The sequence below is a fragment of the Natrix helvetica genome (assembly GCF_964273705.1).
Source record: "Natrix helvetica genome assembly, chromosome: Z".
Taxonomy (NCBI): domain Eukaryota; kingdom Metazoa; phylum Chordata; class Lepidosauria; order Squamata; family Natricidae; genus Natrix; species Natrix helvetica.
In genome coordinates this window covers 54,764,790-54,785,881 of record NC_138554.1, presented here as the reverse complement: position 1 = coordinate 54,785,881, position 21,092 = coordinate 54,764,790, and the positions used below count along the sequence as shown (strand labels likewise).

The following is a 21,092-nucleotide window of genomic DNA, read 5'->3' as shown; positions in this document are numbered from 1 at the left end:
TATTCATTTTTGTGATCTGAGTTTTCTCGGTATTGCCCCATCTCCCCCCGCTGGCAGAGCTCCGCCCTCTCCCGTGTCCTGTATATCTGTTGTAGAGTCATCTGGTTTTTCTAGGAGTATTTCTAGGGTGTATTAATTCTAAAGTTTTGTTAATTCTAACATTCCAAAACTATTGTTCAGAAGTGAATCCTGGTTAAGATCCTTTGGCATTTTGCCAAGAAGAATCTTCAAAGATATATCGATTAAGCCACTTTTGAGTAATCGACAACTTGTGAGTGGCAGGAGATTTATTGCCCCCCAAAGATCCTCAGTGGCATATATTAATGAGCCAACTTGAATGCTAGTCTGGATATTGCACCATGTTTTAGCTACATACCCACTTCTGCAAAACCCTCAGCTGGCGTTCTCTCAGATGGTAGGCTAACTGCTCCTCCTACAACTGGCCAAATTAACCCCTCACAGCACGTAACAACTTAACAGGAAGCTTCCCTTGATCTGATCAGCTGGGAAGAGGTGGCCCCAAAAGAAGCGACATCAGCCCAGGGCACCCAAGGTCTTTTAGTAGATGGGTCCCAGGTCAATGTCTCTGAGATTCCACCTATCTATGGGACTGATCTGTGTCAGGACAGCTTTTGGAACCAGGAGGAGACACGGCTTTTTGACTCCTTTAGTGTGCTTCCTCAATCAGAAAGAGCCCAAATTATAAAGTGTCTGGATGCAGTTAAGTTCAAGCTTTGGATCCTATCACTTTCTGACAAGGACTCCTTTGGACCACAGGGAGCTTATATTGATTTACCGGCGGAAGCTCCACTAGCATTCCCCCAAAATGTTTAATTCGTAAATCTGGAGACGCAGGGCTAACTCAAACTCCGCTTGATGATACTGCGGAATACCTTCCAGCTAAGCAGCCAGTCGATGCCACAAGTACGAACTGGAGTGCATTTAGAGCCTTACAGCCTCATGAGCAAGGCTCGCCTCCCCCTTCTTTCCCCCTGCTTTTGCCCTCCAAGAGGATGACCCTGCCATCTAATTATGCATGTGGGTTTTTTTTTGGATCCGAAGGGTGCTCTGGAAGAAATTAGCCACACAGAATGACTAGTAAACTCGGATACCACCACCCCCCGCATACTTAAGTCCCTTTCGTGGAACATTGCAGGCTGGGGGCGAAGGTGTGGGACTACAGAATTTGTTAATTATATTCATTCGCACGATGTGATCCTGCTCCAGGAGACCTGGGCTTGTGCTAAGATATCCTTTTCAGGATTTACAACCATTTCGTTGGCCGCTATTAAACAATCTACAGCAGGGAGGCCTAAGGGTGGTCTAGCTTGTTTGGTTTCCACTTCTCTGAAAGTGGAAATAGTGGAACTACCCCCCTGTGGCTCTTTAGCTGTGGCATTTTTAATTAAGAAAGGACGCAGCAAACTGTTAGTGTTCAATGTTTATCTTCCCCCGATGAGGAGGTAAGCCGATATCAAGGCTCAATGGGGCACGTTGGAGAATTATATTACTTGTATGGAAACTAAATTCCCAGCGTTGTACATCCTTATAGGGGATGACTTTAATGCCCATTTGGGAGCTCAGGTCCCCCCAGTGATAGAGGCACTCTACCCCCAAGAAACCCTCCAGGCCATAGGTCCCCTGACTTCAGCCAGACATTCTAAGGACAAATTAACAAATTTTGCTGACATTCAGTTAGCCCTTCTAGCAGCCCAACACAACAAGGTAATCCTTAATGGGTGTACCCTAGGTGATCTGGCTGGCGAATTTACTTTTAGTTCTTTACATGGGAGTAGTGTTATTGATTTTGTGCTGGTATCTCAACCCTTAAGAGAGGCAGTCCATGCTTTTTACATGGACTGCCTTACAGAGAGCGACTACTACACCCTGGTTACAATTATTGAGCTTCTTTCAAATATACATCTCCCTAGGGGCCCTCAGATATTGGATCCCTATGTGGCCTCGTATACAAGGAGGATCAAATGGTCTCCCAATACTGAAAGAAAGTTTCACTCCTTTTTATCATCTCCGGAATGTCTCAACTTGTATAATCAGGTACTAGCAAGTAGCGGCTCGGAGATAGTCTTTGCTTTTGAATCACTAATTAACAGTGTCCAAAGGGAGCTTGGAGCTGTCTGTGGGCCGAGTGGTCCATATCAATCACGAAGTAATACTTGGTTTGACAAAGATTGTCTGATGTTTAGGAACCAGATCAAACGGGTTTACTTGCTCTACCACAACCGAGGAGACAAACATCCACCAGAGGACTACTACCGCCTGACGCGGGAGTACAAAGAATTAATTGCTAAGAAAAAGAAAGCTAAAGAGAGAGAGAAGTGGGATCTACTTCTCTCCATTCAGCAGAAGGATACCCAACTATTTTGGCAAATTGCTGCCAGCTCTTTGCCAGGCCATCAGGAACTCCCTCTCTGCTGTATCTCTAACAGAGACTGGGAAAACCATTTCCTGGCAATTTACCAGGCGTCAGCAAGCTCGACCCATGGCTGTCTCCTGTAGCCCCTGACTGGCAACCTGTGACTCATGCTGAGATCAAAGAGATTATCTCCTAACTCAATAATAATAATAATAATAATAATAAATTTGGATTTATTAGCCGCTCCCTTTCCAAATAGGACTCGGGGCGGCGTACAATGGAGCATAAAACATAAAAAATATATAACAACACCAAACGTACATACATACACAACACACATACATACACGGAGGAGGAAACAAATTACATCAATAGACAGTTAAAAATCAGCTTTAAAATAAAAAATCAAGTCAGGCAAAGCTCCTGGCCCTGATGCTATTCCCCCTGATCTGCTAAAATCCAATCCTGTATGGTGGATTCCTCTTTTGGCAAGACTCTTTACGTATATTAATTCCTCCGGCAGGATACCTACCTCCTGGAGCTCAGCAATTATTGTTCCAGTCTTTAAATGAAGAAATAGAAATAATCCAGCTGACTTTCACCTCATAAGCCTGCTCTCCATTATTGGGAAATAGTTTGCTAAATATCTCCATCGCAGAGTCCTCTCTTGGGCTGAGGAATCCAATATTATTGGTACCGAACAAATTGGGTTTAAAGCGGGTTGTGCCACACTGGATCACTGCTTTGTCCTAGCGCACTTGGTTGACAAATATACTACTATACCAGGTGACAAACTCTTCACTGCTTTTATTGACCTAAAGGCAGCGTTTGACTCTGTCCCTAGGGCTCTGTTGTGGTCAAAACTGCTTAAAAGTTCCATCGACAGGCATTTGTTGTTCTTAATTAGATCCTTGTACAATCAGACCTCCAGCCAGGTCAGGTGTGGTCTGTAGGGACAATTCTCTAATCCTATCCCAGTTAAGAATGGAGTATGGCAGGGATGTGTTCTGGCTCCTCTTCTGTTTAATATATTTTTATCTGACCTGGCTGATTACATTGGACATATTGAGTCCCATGCCCCAAAGCTGACAACTACAAAGATCCCGTTTCTTCTTTATGCTGATGATGCGGTTCTCCTTTCATTAACAAGACCACGACTGAAAATATTACTTTCTGCATTTGGATCTTACTGTGTTGAAAACCATTTGGTTATTAATTATGATAAATCATAATAAAGTATTAGTGTTCACTAGAGTCCGGAAATTGAATAACTGGGATATCAGTGGCAATGCTGTTAAGCAAGTTTTACATTTTAAGTATTTAAGTATTCAATTTCAGAACACCGGTGCCTGGGCCAGACACCGAACCCAGGTGCTGAACTCGGCCTCCTGTAGTCACCAGCAGATTTTAAGATTCTTTTATACCCAGGGTGGCCAGTTCATTCCTTCTGCCTTACGTATTTACAATGCCAAAACGTTGGCCCACACTCTTTACGGTATTCCCATATGGATACGGGGTTTCAAGGATTGCATTGAAATAACCCAGGCGGCTTTTCTTAGAAAACTTCTGGGTCTTCCCCCTTGTGTTGGTTTTGCTCCAATGTACCTGGAACTGGGCATTCGATCGGTGGAATGTATGGTCTGGATTAACACTTTTAAATGGTGGTTTCGGGTGCTTTTTCTGGCAGTTCCTGGCAGCTACCTCTCCGTTTTGCGGACTCCCATATTTCTCTCTGGGAGAAAGAGCTGCTGAAGAAACTACATCTGCTAGGTTTTACGGAGGATGCCTTGGAAAACTACGGCCTTAAGGACACCCAATTTAGGGTAGTCCAACGGCTTGTGGACATAGATTTACAATATCTATGAGCCAGAGCCAACAAAAATTGCTCCCCCTTGACTTTTAACCAACTTAATAATTATGGATTGAGGATGGCTTCCTATTTTTATGCTTTAACCATTCCTAAGTATAGAAGAGCTTTTTCCCTAGCTCACGTTAATGTCTTGCCCTCAGCACTTTTGAATGGTTGTTTTAAGAGGCTCCCGATTAACGAGCGGCTATGCCCTTGTGACAGAGCCGAGGTTGAAATTGTGGAGCACATCCTTCTATTTTGTCCCATGTGTAACGCAGACAGATCTAAGTTACTGTCTCTTCTTGAAATCGTCCCTTCTAGACCTAATGACTGTAATCTGTTTGTATATTGCCTTGGAGATGGCTCCTTGTACATTACCTCTCAGGTTTCCAAATTTTTCTTAAGAGCTGTAACCATTAGAGGAGAACGCTGTAACTTTTCTTAATTAATCTTCTGGTGACTGATTGCTATGATACTATGATCAATTCTCTTATGTCTCTTTGTAGTACTTGTGTATTAGTCTGATACCATAAATATTAAATTATTATTATAAAATGCAATCGCTCAAAAGCATCCTAGCCTGCATCCGACAGGGCGATCTACTGACCTATAGATATCAAGGAGGCATACCCCCATGTGCCGATACACCCGTCGCATCAAAGGTTCTTGCGATTCCAGTTTGCGGGGCGCAACTTTCAATACTGCGCCCTGCCATTCGGCCTTTTATTGGCCCCCACGAACCTTCACAAAATTGTTGGCGGTGATAGCGGCATCCCTTCGGTCGATTCCTGTAAGGGTCAACTGTTATTTAGACGACATCTTGATCCTGTCGTCTTCCCCAGATCAGGCAAGACGGGATTTGCAGACCACGATCAATGCCTTGCAACATCACGGCTTTGTTTTGAACTTTCAAAAGAGTCACTTGCACCCGACCACATCCCTCCTCCATCTCGGGACCATCATCGACTCCTAATGGTGCGTGGTGTCCCTGTTCCAGGAGAGACACCAAAAACTTCAGATCCTGGTGAGTCAGGTGCAAACACAGCTATCTCTTCCCCTCGGGGTCCTCTCCCAACTCCTAGGGAAGATGATCTCATGTATAGACATTGTCCCTTGGTCGAGGTTTCACACACGATCTCTGCAGTGGTTTCTGCTCCCATTTCAGAGGGCTCACACCAGCCACTCACAAACCAAGGTCCGGTTGCCTCTCAAGGTGTTGCAATCGCTCCGCTGGTGGACATCCTCCAAGATCCTCAAAGGGTGCCTCTTCAAGGAGCCGGACCGCATTGTAACAACAGACCCGAGTCTATTCAGATGGGGTGCCCATGCCTTGGACCGAGTGATGCAGGGTTGCTGGAGCGCCCAGGAGTTCTGGAACAGCATCAACTGGCTAGAGCTTCGAGCAATCCACCTAGCCCTTCGCGACTTTCAAGACCTGGTGAAAGCCAACCACGTGTTGGTATTCACAGACAATGTTGCTTCCAAGGCGCATGTCAACCTCCATGGAGGCACCAGGTCCCAGGCCTTGATGTTGGAAGCAGAACATCTTCACCATTGGGCAGAGGCCACCTGTTATCACTTTGAGCAAAGCACATAGCGGGCACAGCCAATGTACAGGCGGATTGGTTGAGCAGGACCAGGGTAGACCAGATGGAGTGGCAACTCCATCCGACTGTCTCGCTGCTTCAGCTGTCCCCAAGTGGATCTTTTTGCTCAACCACACAATACACACCTGTCGAGATTCTTCACCAGGTTCTACGTACCGGAAGCAGAAGGCACCGATGCCCTTCGCAGGCCCTGGCCGAAGGGCCTTCTTTACGCCTTCCCGCCTCTCCCACTCGTACCGCTAGTCATCCAGAAGATTTTGTTGAACAGGCGGAAGTTCTCCTTGTTGGACCAATGTGGCCCAGACAACCCTGGTATGCCAACCTTGTCCATCTTTCAATATCCCACCAGTGGAGAATTCCAGACCGGATAACTCTTTCTCAAGGGGCTCTCATCCATCTGAACCCCTAGCTACTGCAATTAGCCGTGTGGCACGTGAGCATGCTATCCTGATTCATCAGCACCATCAGCACTTCTCTGACAAAGTCATCGCCACAATCCAAGCGGCTTGCCGTCTGTCCACGACGTGGATTTATGAGGCTACCTGACAGGCCTTCTGCAGGTGGTGCCGGTCAGTCTCTGTGGACCCGATTACAGCATCCATCCCACAGTTACTAGACTTCTTACAATCAGGCAGCACTCCCCATCGGCAAAGTATTAACGCCCAGCACTCCCCATCAGCAAATCGCTGCCCTATCGACTGATTGGAGGCAGCCAGGGCCGCTCCCTCGCTCAACATCCGAGGGTCCGATCCTTCCTGAATGGCGCATCTAACCTCATACTGCTGGTGGTCCATCAATACCCTACATGGGATTTGCCCCTAGTGCTTAGAGCTCTCACAGCTGAGCCATTCGAACCCATTCGTACCATCAGTCTCACTTTGTTGACCCTCAAAACTGTCTTTTTAATAGCAATTACATCTGCTAGAAGGGTCTCAGAGCTGGCAGCAGTATTGGTCTGTGAGGATCTCTGTATATTCCATTCAAACAGGGTCATCCTATGATTCGATCCGGAATTCCTGCCAAAAATTAACTCTCTATTCCACAGAGCGCAAGAACTCATTCTTCCAGACCTTTGCCCTCAACCGTCCCGCCCTCAGAAACGAAGGTGGCAACACCTCAACGTTCGCACAGCGCTCCATCGCTGTGTGAAACGTACGGCATCATTCAGGAGATCGAAGGCGCTTTTCGTGTCTTTCCAGCTGGCATCCATGGGACAGAAGGTGTCCACAAACACCATCGGGTGCTGGTTGAAAGCGTGTATTGCCCTCGCATACGATTGCCAATCCCGACCTGTACCCAAGCACATCACTCCCCAATCCACCAGGAGTGCGCCACCACGGCAGCCTGGGCAACACAGGCCTCGGTGGAGGGCATATGTAGGGCAGCGACCTGGTCATCGCCGTCGCCCTTCATCCAACATTATAAAGTGGACATGTATGCCTCGGCGGAGGCTTCCTTCGGGCGGCGTGTCTTATAGAGGGTTGTATCATCATCTATGGCCCCTGACCAGCCTACTCTCGCCCTTGAAACTCATTGCTTTGGCATGTCCCATGCTTGGATTCCCCAAGCAGCGCACAAGAGAACAACCGTTAACTTACCTGAACGGTCCATCTATGTGCGCTGCGAGGGGAATCCAAACCCGCCCTTGGCTTCAGCTCGTTCGGGCATTGACATTGATTTCACACCCACATGCATGCAAATGCGTCTACTTACCTACTTACCTGATTCATTTGCTTCTCTTGGATTGGCTGAGCCTTCGTACAAAACTGAACTATCCCGGTCAGAGGAGGCGTGGTCAACAATTACATAAATCCGTCTCTAGGCTAATGGACAAAGTTAACTATGCTTGCTTGGATTCCCCTCGCGGCGCACATAGAAGGTCTGTTCAGGTAAATCAACAATTGTTCTGCTATGGTTTGTGTTATTTTTAATGTGGAGTTCTTGGTGCTCTCTGAGCTTGGTTGTTTCTTGCAGAAGTTTCATTATCCAACATCTTTAATAGTGTAGTATTAAATTATTATACAGTATTGTCTTTTTAGTTATATAGAAAGCTTGAGCAAGGCAAAAGTAGGAGAGAGGTCCTGTCAGTGATGGACTGAACTGTATCATTCACAGAATCACAGCAAATATGTGTTTGGTTATTAGGTTGCCTATCATAAAAGTTGTGTAGTAAGCCAAATAGGATTGCTACTACACAATAAAGTCAATATTCACTTTAATTCAGCCTCCTTTTCAAGCTTATAGCAATAATCCCTAGCCCACTCTTCATAATAAGTTTCCTTTCCAATTGCGAATACTAAGGATGCACAGTTCTCATCAGGCTGCCTTGGTATTTTATTCCCAATTTTTTTTTCTGAACATTTATTGTATTTCAAGTTTCTCCTCGGCCTGTGCCTCCCTCACTTTTAGAGAATGGTTTTGATTGATTGTTGACCTTGAAAATTATGAATCAAAATATGAGGCAAGATATAAAAGTGATGCATCAGAGATAACATTTATTTTTGTGTTTTCCAGGGAAGCAAAGTGCAGACAAGGGTTGGATTATTAATGCTGCTTTGCACATGGCTAAGCAATTGCCCCATCGCTGTCACACATTTTCTTCATAATTCAGCAAATATTCCATTTGTATCCTTTTAAAAGAATTACCATTTAATGCTTCACTGTAGTAATTATGTAAAGTTTTGATTGAAGGAGAGAAGTGACAATTCACTAACAAATGTTTCTTTCAATGATGTAGCAAATGTTTGCAATTTTGCCATTTATTATTATTAAAATATCTCACATTGTTCTCATAAACAGATTTTCACTTTCCACGCTTAAAATTGATATGCTTCATGTTTCTGTTAGGGTATACTAACTATGTTCATTAAATTTGCTTTGATTAAATGAATAAACAACGGATTGTTTTGCAGTTAACTTATTAAGATAAAAACCTGGCTCAAGATAAGCTGATGGTGAAAAGTTAAGTTAGCACTAAGAGAAGAAGCTCCCAGGAAATCCAAAAGCCGTAGCCAGGTTGGTAAATCAGTAAGTTTTATGAAAGAAGGCAGTAGCAAGCCACTTGGTTTTGGTACGGAGTCATTGAATGAGATGGGTGGCATAGAAATTGAATAAATTAACAAATGAACATGGAAATAGATGTTAAGATATCTGCATTGACGTAGCCATTCAGTCAAAATAAATCAAGGAAATTGTTACCTTTTAAATCTAAAGTATGATCCAAAGAAAAGGATTTGAATCTCTAGTATCCTTAGCCAAAGATATAGCTAACAGGACAAATAGCAGAAAACCTTGGAGAAGAGGAACAGCTGGTTCAAGGATTGTGTGCTTTATTACTAGGAATCTCCATTTATTACAATGACAATTCACTTGAGAATTATAAAAAGTGAGTATATTGGCATTCATATTGCATTTAATATATTTTTGCATCGTAAATACTGTATTAGGAAATAGGTGAGCTTTCCATATAAATTAAGGCAAATACATGCTTTTTTATTATTTGTTATAGACTTTATGGCCCCAAAGGTTTGAAATTGAAAAAATGTCATTTGGAATTAGAAGCTGAGTTTCTCCAGTGATATTTAAAAATACTGTTAGCTTGAAAAAACAAAGTAAAACATAACTCTTTTTTCAACTATCATTGTCTTCTCATTAGTTCCAATATTCCGAAATTGCTTGATTTTGTTTTGTAATTTGTCTCAATTTATTTCACACTGAAATCAATATCTCTACAAGATCTGAAGGCATCTTTTTTTCTTCATCATCATTTTGGCTTATTGCATACTATTTCCTGATAATCTTCTTTTTCTCTATCCTCTATTTATTAAAGAGAACCATAAGCTTTTGAGGGGCAGGTATATGATTAAAAAGAGGATTTTTTTTCCAGCTAGAATTATTATATAATTTTGTTTCCCCTTTAGAGAAAAATTAAAGCAGCTTATAGAAAAAAGGATTGGAAAGGAAATTTTTATTGAGAAATTGGGATTTATTAGCAAGCATGAATACTATTCCCGAGCAGCTCAGAAACCACAGCCAAACTTTTCTAGCCCTGATCATATGATGTTTGATCATGAATTTACAAAGCTGGTGAAAGAATTGGAAGGTGAGATTTGTTACATCATTTCTCCTGATTTTACTTGTTTATTTCTTAAAGTGTTACATTTGAAAAAGGAGAAAGTACATTTTACCAGCAGTTCTAATTCTTTTTTAAAAAATATATAGATTAAAGGTATACAATTTCTGAAAATTCTGATGAAAAAGTTATGAGAACTCAGAGAAAAAATAACAGAAAAATTATACATTCACAGCCTTTATTATTGCATCATGTAGAGAAAAGAGATCAATTTTTTATTTTTAAAAAAAATATCAAGCAAAGTATATTAATTTAATTTTTAAAAGTTTGTAATCAATGGAGGTGTAGATTTCTGAATACAATGAAATGTAGCATCTCTTCATTCATTTTTACGTAGTTTAGGACCATCAGGCTTTTTAAGAAAAAGGAGGAAGAAACCATTTACTTCGTTGCAAAATGAAGTAAATTATATATTATAGATACATATAGAAGTTTAATGTTTCAAAAGAAACTGAAAACCAAGTAGAGAAGAGGAGATACTAGAGCTCACAAATCAAATATTGCCACATGAACTCCACAGTCTCATTTTCTGGGTTCCTTAGCAGATTCTGCTTCTTCTGCTTCATTTTTCCATGGACTTCTGAAAATTTAATTTTTACTTATATTGAGATAAACCTTTTGCATATTTGTCTATTTCATGATTTGATATGAATATTTTGAAACAGCAATTTTCTTCAAATGTATATTTTGTGTATTTTTTTTCATTTTCAGTTTTGGGCAGAAGGCTTAAGAAAAAATAGTTTGTTCTTTTGGAGGCTTTCATATTTCTTCACAGAAATCAGAATATGTATATTATGCTTACGGTGTATTATTGTACTAGTATTTATTGAACTCATTTAAATGCGAAGCAATAGTGGAGAGAGAAGCGCAGTGGAATATTGGGGGAGGGAGAGGTTAAACATTGCAACAGGATTGGTTAACCCACAACATGACTGAGAAGTGTTTCCCGATCCATTGTTTATTGAACATTTTTATCAAACTTTTTATTTTATTTTAAAGTAACAGTATAAGATATACTGAACATTATTAATCTCTATAGTCATCTAGACATCTAGAATGCTACAACATTTCACTTAAATTGTCTAATATTACAAATAATCATTTTACAGGAATTATAACAAAGGCAGTTTATAAATCAAGTGAAGAAGATAAAAAGGAAGAAGAAGTGAAAAAAACTTTAGAACACCATGACAACATAGTGACACATTATAAAAATGTCATTAGAGTACAGGTAAATGATGTATCTTGTTTTAAATGAATTGCATTTAATCTCAGGAATATTGTGCATATTTAAAGGGGCATATCTTAAGCCCAAGTTACACATTATATTGAAATTTATTTGCAATTATAGCATTTGTTAATTGAAAAAAATGGAAGTATTGATTTGTATTGAGTATGGGGGAAGAGAATTTTAACTCATACATATCCAAAAATGTGCAATGCAGCAAAAGGTACCTTTTGATGATAAATTTGGTATATAAATTAATACTTTCCCTTATTCATTGTAATTTCAATTCTGGCAGGCTTTAGGCTTTTTTTATGTAGCATGTTGTAAAATTATATATTAAATAGCATCAAATAACTCTCAATTTAATAGATCTCAGTTTACAACATGTCAATCAATGGTGGGTTCCTACTGGTTTGGACCGGTTCAGCTGAACCGGTAGTGGTTTGGCAGCTTAGAACTTGTAGAGACCCAGGCCTGCCACGCCCCCAAACTGGTTCTCCTATGGCACCGCCATAGGAGATTTTTATTGCACTGCATATGTGTGCGCAGTACACATCAAATGCGCGAAGTGCATGCCCACGAGTGAACCACCAGTAGCTGGAACCGGAACCACCCCTGATGTCAATGTATGGAATAAAATCTTTCCATACACTGTCCATACACTAAAATCTCATTTGCTATTTTATTGATGCATAAAATGCGTAAATTTTGTAAAACAATGCAAAAACCTGTTTCCATTTTTTTAAAATAAAATTTTTATTTTCAAACACAAACACACAAAACATATAACATAAAAAACCTCTTCAACTGCATACAGTGTGTCGATTGGTTACAAGGTCTTTCTGCGTCCTTTCCATAGTCATCACTTGAGGTTTATCAAAATCACATATTGTCAATCAAATATCTTTGTATACATTATTATTATACTTTATTTGTTTGATCATCACTATTGTTTTTCCATTTTAAACAAGGTATTCTAAATATGTATCCATTTATATTATAATGATACATTATATCATCTTCAATATATCCAATAATAAAGAATTTTAATATCCTATTCTAAGTCATTCTATTATTTTAGCATTGATAACATTCTCTAATAATTTTCAATTCCTGATTTTTCCCATTATTAGTATCATCAATCTAATATACATGTATACAAATTGTTATAATTGTTAAACATCCATTAAGCATAGCTATTATTACATCATTTCATATGAAACATATTAAATTTGAAGTAAATTTATATTATGGCATTTCATTACATCATCCTGAAATCATCCAATGATATTACATCTTTATATTCTATTCGATATAGAATTATTTATCTTTTATAAAAAGGTTTTTCAACATCACCTCCATCATCCTCACTTACAGTTTATATAAAATTTCATATTATCAATCTAGCTTATATAAATGCTTTATTATCATTGATCATTTATTTATAGCTATTATTACTTTGTCTTATACATAGTACTCAAAATTTAACTACATTTAACTAAAGTTTATATATCTCTTGCCATTTGTAGAATCTGTATTCTAAGTGTTTTCTTGATAAGTCTTATGTGGACTTCTCTTGACAACTTGTTATTCATTGCATATCTTATAAAGATTCGAAATCCTCTATCTGTTCCTTTCATCAGCTTGACTTTTGTTATCGCTGGTGCTTCTGCCGAAATTACTCTCATTGTTTCTGCCAAATTTTCTCCCCTTTCTTCATCTATATTTTGACATCTGAGATAGAGTTCCAATTCATCGATCTCTCCTTTCCGTATTTCGCACTTATCATTTCCCTCCACTCTCAATTTGCTGTCAGTGTCAACAATTTTCTTATCACTTTCATATGTCTCTGTGGTTTTTTTAACTCTGTCCTCAAGTTTCATCATTTTTTTATAAGTATTCTCAACTCTTCCCTCTGTACTTCTGTATTTTGATCTATAATTCCAAGTCTCTTTTCAATTCTCTCTGTGATTATTAAGACTTTTTGAATTTCTAGCATAATTCTTTGCAATGTTAGTCCCTTTTCTTCTTCATATTGGGCCATTTTTCCAGGTTATAAACACTGCCACTAAAACATCCAAGGCTTTTGCTAGGTTTCAAACAAATTCAGTAAAGTTTTTTAGGTCAAAGCTTTATCTTTCCTTCAAAGAAACACCTGTATAAACAAGATGTTTTCCACTGACCCTTTCAGTAAACAAAGCCAATAGTTTTGTATTATCAGATGTTGCCAAGCCTCTAGCTCTAGATGGCAGTGTTACATCCTTTCCCTCTGTTTTTGCCTCTCTTTCTAAGCTCCGAACTCCGGAAGAGTAGAAATTTATTTTAAAAGATTACGATCTGGCCGAGTCTTGCAAGGAAAGAAACTTTTAATCCACAAATACAAAAAATGGAAAAAGTATAGAGGAAGAAGACCAGTCCAGCTTAAAAGTAAGAGGCATTTGTAAAAAGTCCATCCATAGAAAACAAACAAAATTAAAGCGAAAAAGATAACATGATAGTTTTAAACCAGGGTTAATTCGCCGCTTGCTTCCTTCTGTCTTCAATTTTATTTTATAAGTCTTTTGGGTTTTCTCTTCTCTAATAATAAGGATTTTTCTCACCATTTTGACACACTGTCTCTCCTGTTCTGCTTCTATTTCAGGGGACTGTCCCAACCTTCTGCAGCCATTTTGACTGCTTCTCTTGTAGCCGGCAAAAAGAGCTTTCTCCTGGATCAATCAGGGACTTTGCGATGTCCCTGAGATCAGCAGGACATGCTCTTCTCTATCACCATTCCTTCAGAATGGTTTAGATCCAAAAAGGATCATCCAGCAACAGAGATATCGACAGCAGTCTTGGAGCCCCAAGATTGCATGTTGTGTCATTGCGACGTCAAGCCCACCCTCAAATTTTATATGTGGGTAAAATATATAAAATATACATGTATAAATTCCATTCAGATTTAATTAATATTCTACTTTAACAAATATCTCTTCCTCCATTATTTCATTATGCAGTCTGTTGTTTTGCCCTCCAGTAGGATTGCATGGTTGTTCTTGTTCTTGTTAGATTTTTAATCCCTCTTGTTTTATATGTAATTTAACATAGGAAACATACCTAATACTCCTTTCCTCTATTCTCCCAACAATAAACTTGCATGGTAGACTGGGTGAGAGTGACTGGCCCAAAGTCACTCAACTCTCTCATGCCTAAAGCAAGCCTAGAACTCACAGTCTTCTGGTTTCTAGCATCTTAACCACTACACCAAACTACCTATATAATTCGTAGTCTTATATGTATAGTATATTGCTGCTATAATATGTATCATCTAAATTTCATTTAATACTAGATAAGAATTGCAACCATTAGTTAGTTAAGATTTTAAAAACAGCTATAACATAGCAATTAGTCAAACTTGTTACTCATACTTGAAAGATATTATAGGTAATTCTTATTTACTGACCACTTATTTAGTGACTGTTCAAAGTTATGACATTGCTGTATATGGGAGACTTATAACCAGTCTACCAAATTGTCTCCATTGTCCTCTCAGGCAAGTGATCAGGATTCCAGTACTTGACAACCTGCACATTTATTATGTTAGCAGCATTCTGTGATTATGATCACTATTTACAATCTTCACAGCTGGCAAAATCTAAGCTGGTGGATTTGCAAGTCTCAAGTCACATGGCATCACACTTAACAACCCATGGTGATTTACTTAATGATTACAGCTGGAACTGGCAAACTGCCATTGTAATGATTTTTCACTTTGTGAAAATGTCATTTAGTGATGAAGTTGCCAGTCTCAATTATGATCAGTAAGTGGGAACCCCTTTAGATCTTCTAAACTCTTTCCAGAATTACTTTTTGGAATGTCCTCTTGACACAAAGAGGACCTGACCTCTTATTGTACAGATAGACCTTGACCTATGACTACAATTGGGCTGAAACATCAATCACTAAAATTTGGACTCATTCATTAAGTGAATAATGGTGGTAGTTAAGCAATTCTGGCTTCCTCCATTGACTATGCTTGTCAGAAGCCAGTTTATGTGACTCAAGGATACTGGAATTGTCATAAATCATTCCAATTACCAAGCATGTGAATTTCTTTCCCATGATCACAGAGATCATGCAACAGATATAAGTAGGACAAATTGTAAGTCATTTTTGATGCTGTTATAAACGATTGCTACATCTTAAGGTATAAATGGAAGAAGTATAATTGTTTACTCCTTGATACATTTTTTTATCTTATCATGTTCCAGAGAATCCCCAAAAACTATTTTATCTATATTGCACTAACCAAATACAGTTGGTCAGTTTAACATCTCAGTTAGAAATCTGATAAAAGTTTCAAGGTCCCAGGCATAATTGGACAGTAGATCTATGTTAAAGAAATGGATGCAAACTTAATTTTGTTTCTTTTTATTTTATTTTAAAGGATCAGGAGCTTGAGGAATTGAAGAAACAAATAGAATCATTTAAAGTTCAAAATGAACAGTTGCAGACAGCAGTTACGCAACAAGTTTCACAAATCCAGCAACACAAGGACCAATATAACCTCCTTAAAATACAGCTAGGTAGTAATGCTAATAGTATTTTATGTAGTTTTTCCTGAGGAATAACTTGCAGGCCATGGGATTTAAATTGTGTTGTGTTGCATATACAGGTTAAGAATGTGGTGAATTAGCATTAATCATTAACAGACAATGGACTATTTAAGTTCCTGAAGTCAATCAGAGTTTCATCAAGATTATCATCTATAGAGTGGGAATATTTTTTTCAAGAAATCTAAAAAAACAAAGGGAGTATAGTGGTGGAAACGAAAATTTAGACAGATAAATTAACCAGTTGCTTTAACTGATAGTACTAGTTTGGACCCACAGTGCCATCCCTCCCCACTTGCCTTAGAAGCTAAGAAATTTATCACTTATATTTCACTGTCAGCAGACAATAATATCTTACTTAACATTGTTCAGTCTCGAAACCTAAGCAGGGTTGAGTTTAATGTCCAAGGACAGGGAAACCACTTGACAATTCCCTGTAGGTTTTACAGGGAAATTTAAAAAGCATTTTAACAGAAGACAGTGGCCATCTGATTTTTGTAATCCTGCCAAGAAAATTGCAGGAATATTATTACCCAATGATGAGCTTGAAAATAAGGCATCTTTTCCTTTAATTTTTTTTCTTCGCCTTTATCTTAGTTTCTACCGATCAGTTGATCAGGTAATAAATCTGATAGACCAAAGTATCTCTGTAATCCAACTCTTGTGTATTAATCTTTTATTCATATTATCTATAAACAGTCTTTAAGTCCATACACATCCACTTAAGCTCTTAGAGAAGTATCCTAGAGAATCGGACTATCTCTCCTTCCCCCCTCTCCCCTTTAGTACATTTCTAAGCATTTCAGCAATTACCAATATACTGATCAGAAAAATAAGTTACATAAAATATCAATATTTAAACGTTTTACCTCAAGGAAAGCTAGTTTAAGAAGTGAAATGTTTAGAACAATATTAAATATCATTCCTCATGATGTATTTATTTGTCCTGTTTTATTTACTAAGTTATCCTGGAATTTCTGTTTCCATTTCTCTGTCTGACAGTCAATAAGTAGTTCTCTGATACAGTTGTCTAATTTTAGTTCTTATGCATTAATTTCCTAATGGAATTGTAATTTTGAAATACATGGAATGTTTTAATTTTCTATCTGAAATGCTAGAAGTTAATCATGTTATAATCTGCTTAATAGGAAAAGACAATCAGCATCATAGTTCCCACAGTGATATGGCTCAGATGAATGGTGTTCAAGCAGAAGAAATCAGCAAATTGCACATTGAAATGGAGGAATGGAAGCACAAACTGGAATTACTGCAAGAACAGCTAAGAGAAAAGGATTCTTTGATTGAAACCCTGGTGAGCAGTAAAGTTTCATTCTCAGTAATTGGCATCTGATCTGGTCTGAAGCCATCAGATTTCCCTGATCAGATCTAAAATGGTGATTAAGAAATTGTTTCCTTTCTTACTCCCAAATCATAGCAGACCTTAGTTCCTTCAAATCAGGGGAAAGAAATATAGCCAAACAGTACATTTTTATTCTTTGTATTGGGGGCAAAGAACACCTAGACCACAAGCCTAAATACACTTGAGAGGATCGCCTTTCTAAAACCCTTTTTAATCTCAAAAAGTGATTCCAAAGCATGGTTCATGAAATAGTTGAACCATATAATTGCCGGATACATAATTTATTAAAATTTTTTCCCTATGTCAATCAGTTTTTACAGGTAATTTCCTGTGACATTAAGGATGTACTTAGGTTCTCAAGAGTTGCCTTGATCATTATATACTGAAAGTGCTTTTTCAAGAAGCAACTGGACTTTCTGGTTTTTCTTCGAAGACATTTCGCTTCTCATCCAACACGTTTCTTCAGCTCTTTAGGTCATCCATGGCCTGGATAACTGAGAATCTCCATAGTTGATCATTATGTACATTTTGCAGAGATTTCTATAAAACCTTTCCATTTTATTATTTTGATCACAGATGCATTTTTTCCCCTCATTTGTCAAAACCAGGACAACAGTGGTGAAAAATTTGCATTGATATGGATTAGCTGTTATGGACATGCTTTAAGATGTATACCTTTAGAATTTAAGTAATATGGTGATTCAAAGGCACTTGCTCTACCACTATGGAATTGCTCCTTTACTATGATCAGCAGTATAGGCCCGTGATGGCGAACCTATGGCACGCGTGCCAGAAGTGGCACGCATAGCCATTTCTCCTGGCACGCGGAGCCATCACCAGTTGCTCTTCCGGGTTCGTGCGCAGCAGCATTGGCGTGCCAGAAAACAGAAGAGGAGCCGCCCGGTAAATGACCTTGTTTTCAGTGTGCACATGTGCGTTGGCCGTTTGGTGATCTGGTTCCTGGCGCACATGCGCACGCAAAAAACACCCAACAGGAAGAGCAAGGGCCGCGCGTGCCAAAAGACGTGGAGAGGGGATCCCGGCCGTCGCTTAGTAGAGCAGAGCTGTGGTCGGGGTTTCCCTCCCTCCCCACCCAAGTGGGCTTCTTGCGTGGCCCTCGCCCTCTAGCCCATGGCTCATCTGCAGTCCGAAGGGCTTGGCCGGCTTGGGCACTTCAGAAAAGCAGCGGCAGCGGCAGCCACAAGTGGAAGGGCAGGAGCGGCTAGCTGGTCCCTGCAGCCACTCCCACACCAGCCAGAAGCGGCACTGTGATAGCCGCCAGGGCTTCCCTCCCTCTCCACCCAAGTGGGCTTCTTGCACGACTCCAGGCTGCGCCTCTGATGAGGATCCGCGGTCTGGAGTGCTGCCGCTTCCAGCGGGATATATTCTGCCAGGCCCTTGGCAGCGTCTTTATGCGGTTAGCTCGCCTCCCCACCAGCAGCTTCTCCGCCAGCATTCCGGCTGGAAGCAGCAGTGCAACAGTCGCCATTACCAGGGGCGAAGGGGTGGCAGTGGCGAGAACAGGTGACCGCCACCCCTTCCTCCCTTCCCCAATAGCGGCTGTTGCGCTTTTGCTTCCAGCCGGGATGCTGGCGGAGGAGCTGCTGGTGGGGAGGCGAGCTAACTGCATAAAGACGCCACCAAGGGCCTGGCAGAATATATCCCGCTGGAAGCAGCAGCTTTCCGGACCGTGGATCCTCATCAGAGCCGCAGGCTGAAGCCGTGCAAGAAGTCCGCTTGGGGGGGGGAGGGAAGCCCTTGGCCGCCCGTCCTCGCCACCGCCACCCCTTCAGCCCTGGTACTGGGACGCCTTGGCAGCGCTCGCCTCACGTGGCAGCAAAGTGTGTGTGTGCGTGTGTGTAATGGGGGTCTGGCTGGGACCGATCAGCTGAGAGGCTGGCAAAGAAGCGACGCTCAGAGGAAGAAGGCAGAGATGCTGGCTGGCATTCGCTTCCCTTACTTTTCGCCACCACTGCCCCGGCAGGAAGGAGCATTACCACCCCCTCCCTGCTGGTTGCAGCCCAGGCCCCGCCTGCCCTGCTTAGCTGAAAGTGGCGAGGGAGCAAGCCGTGATGAGCAGGAAGGGAAATGAGCACCGGCCACACAAACACACACACACACACCACTTGTTGCTGTGCAAGGTGAGCGCTGCTGGGGAGAAATCGGGGGGAGAGGGGGGAGAAGACCATCCCTAGCAGAAGATTGTTTTCTTCTCCCCCTCCCAGATTTCTCCCCAGCAGCGCTGGTCTCGCGCGGCAACAAGCGGTGTGTGTGTCTGTGTGTGTGTGTGCGTGTGTGTAACGGGCTGGATGTGACCGATCACCTGAGAGGCTGGCAAAGAAGTCTTCCCCACTGCTGCGAAAAGGCAGGGATAGTGGCCAGCGCTCATTTCCCTTCCTGCTCATCGCGGCTTGCTCCCTCGCCACTTTCAGCTAAGCAGGGCAGGTGGGGCCTGGGCTGCAACCAGCAGGGAGGGGGTGGTAATGCTCCGTCCTGCCGGGGCGGCGGCGACAAAAAGTAAGAGAAGCGACTGCCAGCCAGCATCTCTGCCTTCTTCCTCCGAGCGCCGCTTCTTTGCCAGCCTCTCAGCTGATTGGTCCGAGGAAGGAAGGAAAGCCCCCCTGGAAAGGACAATAAACAGCCCCAAAGAATCTGTTTCTGCTTCCAGAGGACATCTAGAAGGGCGGGGGAGGCCATTTTTGCCTTCCCCAGGCTTCAGGAAAGCCTCCGGAGCATGGGGGAGGGGTGCATGCTGTCTGTGTGTGTGTGTGTGTATGTGTCACGTGCGCATGCGCAGTTGGGTGGGGAATTGAGTGGGCAAAGGGGGTGCAGTAGCGAGTCTGCACGCAATTCTGGCACGCCGTAGAAAAAAGGTTCGCCATCACTGGTATAGGCTATTTGAAGATTACCTCCCCCCCGCCATACACACACACACACACAACACACACACACACACACACACACACACACACACACACACACACACACACACACCATAGATTCATCTGCCTATCATAATTTCCCCTATAAGGCTTCAAGAATAGAATGTTTTTCCCAAGATAATATTTGTCCTAATATTTAAGGAAAATGGCAAAAGAGCATCTCTTTTTTGCCATACTTCCACTTATTTATTTTTATGGCATTTTAACTTTGAATCAGATTGGAATCAATTAATTTTTTTCATGTGTTATATTTTATATGCTGTTGCAGTTATTTCAAGTCAGAGGTGTTAAATTCAAGGCCCATGGGCCAGATTTGGCCCGTGAGATACTTAGATCTGGCCCGCGGTACCACTCTGGAAACAGCAAGAACTGACCCACAGTGCTTCTGCCAGTGAAAATGGAGCTCGGGAGGACCACACGCTGCTCTCCCAAGCTCCACTTTCACTGGCAGAGAGTTGCAGGAAGTTATGGCAGGTGAAAATGGAGCTCAGGAGCCTGGTTTCACTGGCAGAGCACTCAGGCCACCACAGGTGCCCCCAATACGAGTGACTTTGAGCTGGCTGTGCCCACCCTGGCCATGCCCAGCCCGCCCGTCCCCCTAAGATCAAAACACAACCCTGATGCAGCCCTCAATGAAATCAAGTTTGACACCCCTGTTCTAAGTTATCTGTTTATGATTAAGTAGTATGCTGAATGAATGAATGAATGAATAAAGTAGTCTAAATAATGGTTTTGAATGATATGATAAAATGTATTGATAAATTCAATGGATTCTTATTGGTGCATAGAATGTAGTTTTGTATAGAAAATTTTTGTTTGCTTGTTTTTAAATCAGAATTTTATTAAAAACTTAACATACTGCCTTGGCAGTGGTTTAAATCCATAAAATTGAAATCTGTGTCAAGCAATAGAAGATACGAGATTATCCACCAATTTTATATGGCTTTATTTTCATTTCATCAGGAGTAAATTGGAATCCCGGCAAATAAAGCTTTATTTTAAAAAACT

At 41.0% G+C, this 21,092-nt stretch overlaps 1 protein-coding gene across 2 annotated transcripts in view; it reads left to right on the top strand.

Annotated features, from left to right (window-relative positions):
* Positions 1-21,092, top strand: part of USO1 (USO1 vesicle transport factor) — an 86,151-nt gene that overhangs the window by 58,132 nt on the left and 6,927 nt on the right. For both annotated transcript variants that reach the window (XM_081971191.1, XM_081971192.1), the window contains 6 exons: positions 8,345-8,455; positions 9,097-9,215; positions 9,751-9,932; positions 11,072-11,193; positions 15,617-15,755; positions 16,931-17,094. In XM_081971191.1, coding sequence (XP_081827317.1) covers positions 8,345-8,455; positions 9,097-9,215; positions 9,751-9,932; positions 11,072-11,193; positions 15,617-15,755; positions 16,931-17,094 — 837 coding nt within the window. The remainder of the gene's footprint in view (positions 1-8,344; positions 8,456-9,096; positions 9,216-9,750; positions 9,933-11,071; positions 11,194-15,616; positions 15,756-16,930; positions 17,095-21,092) is intronic.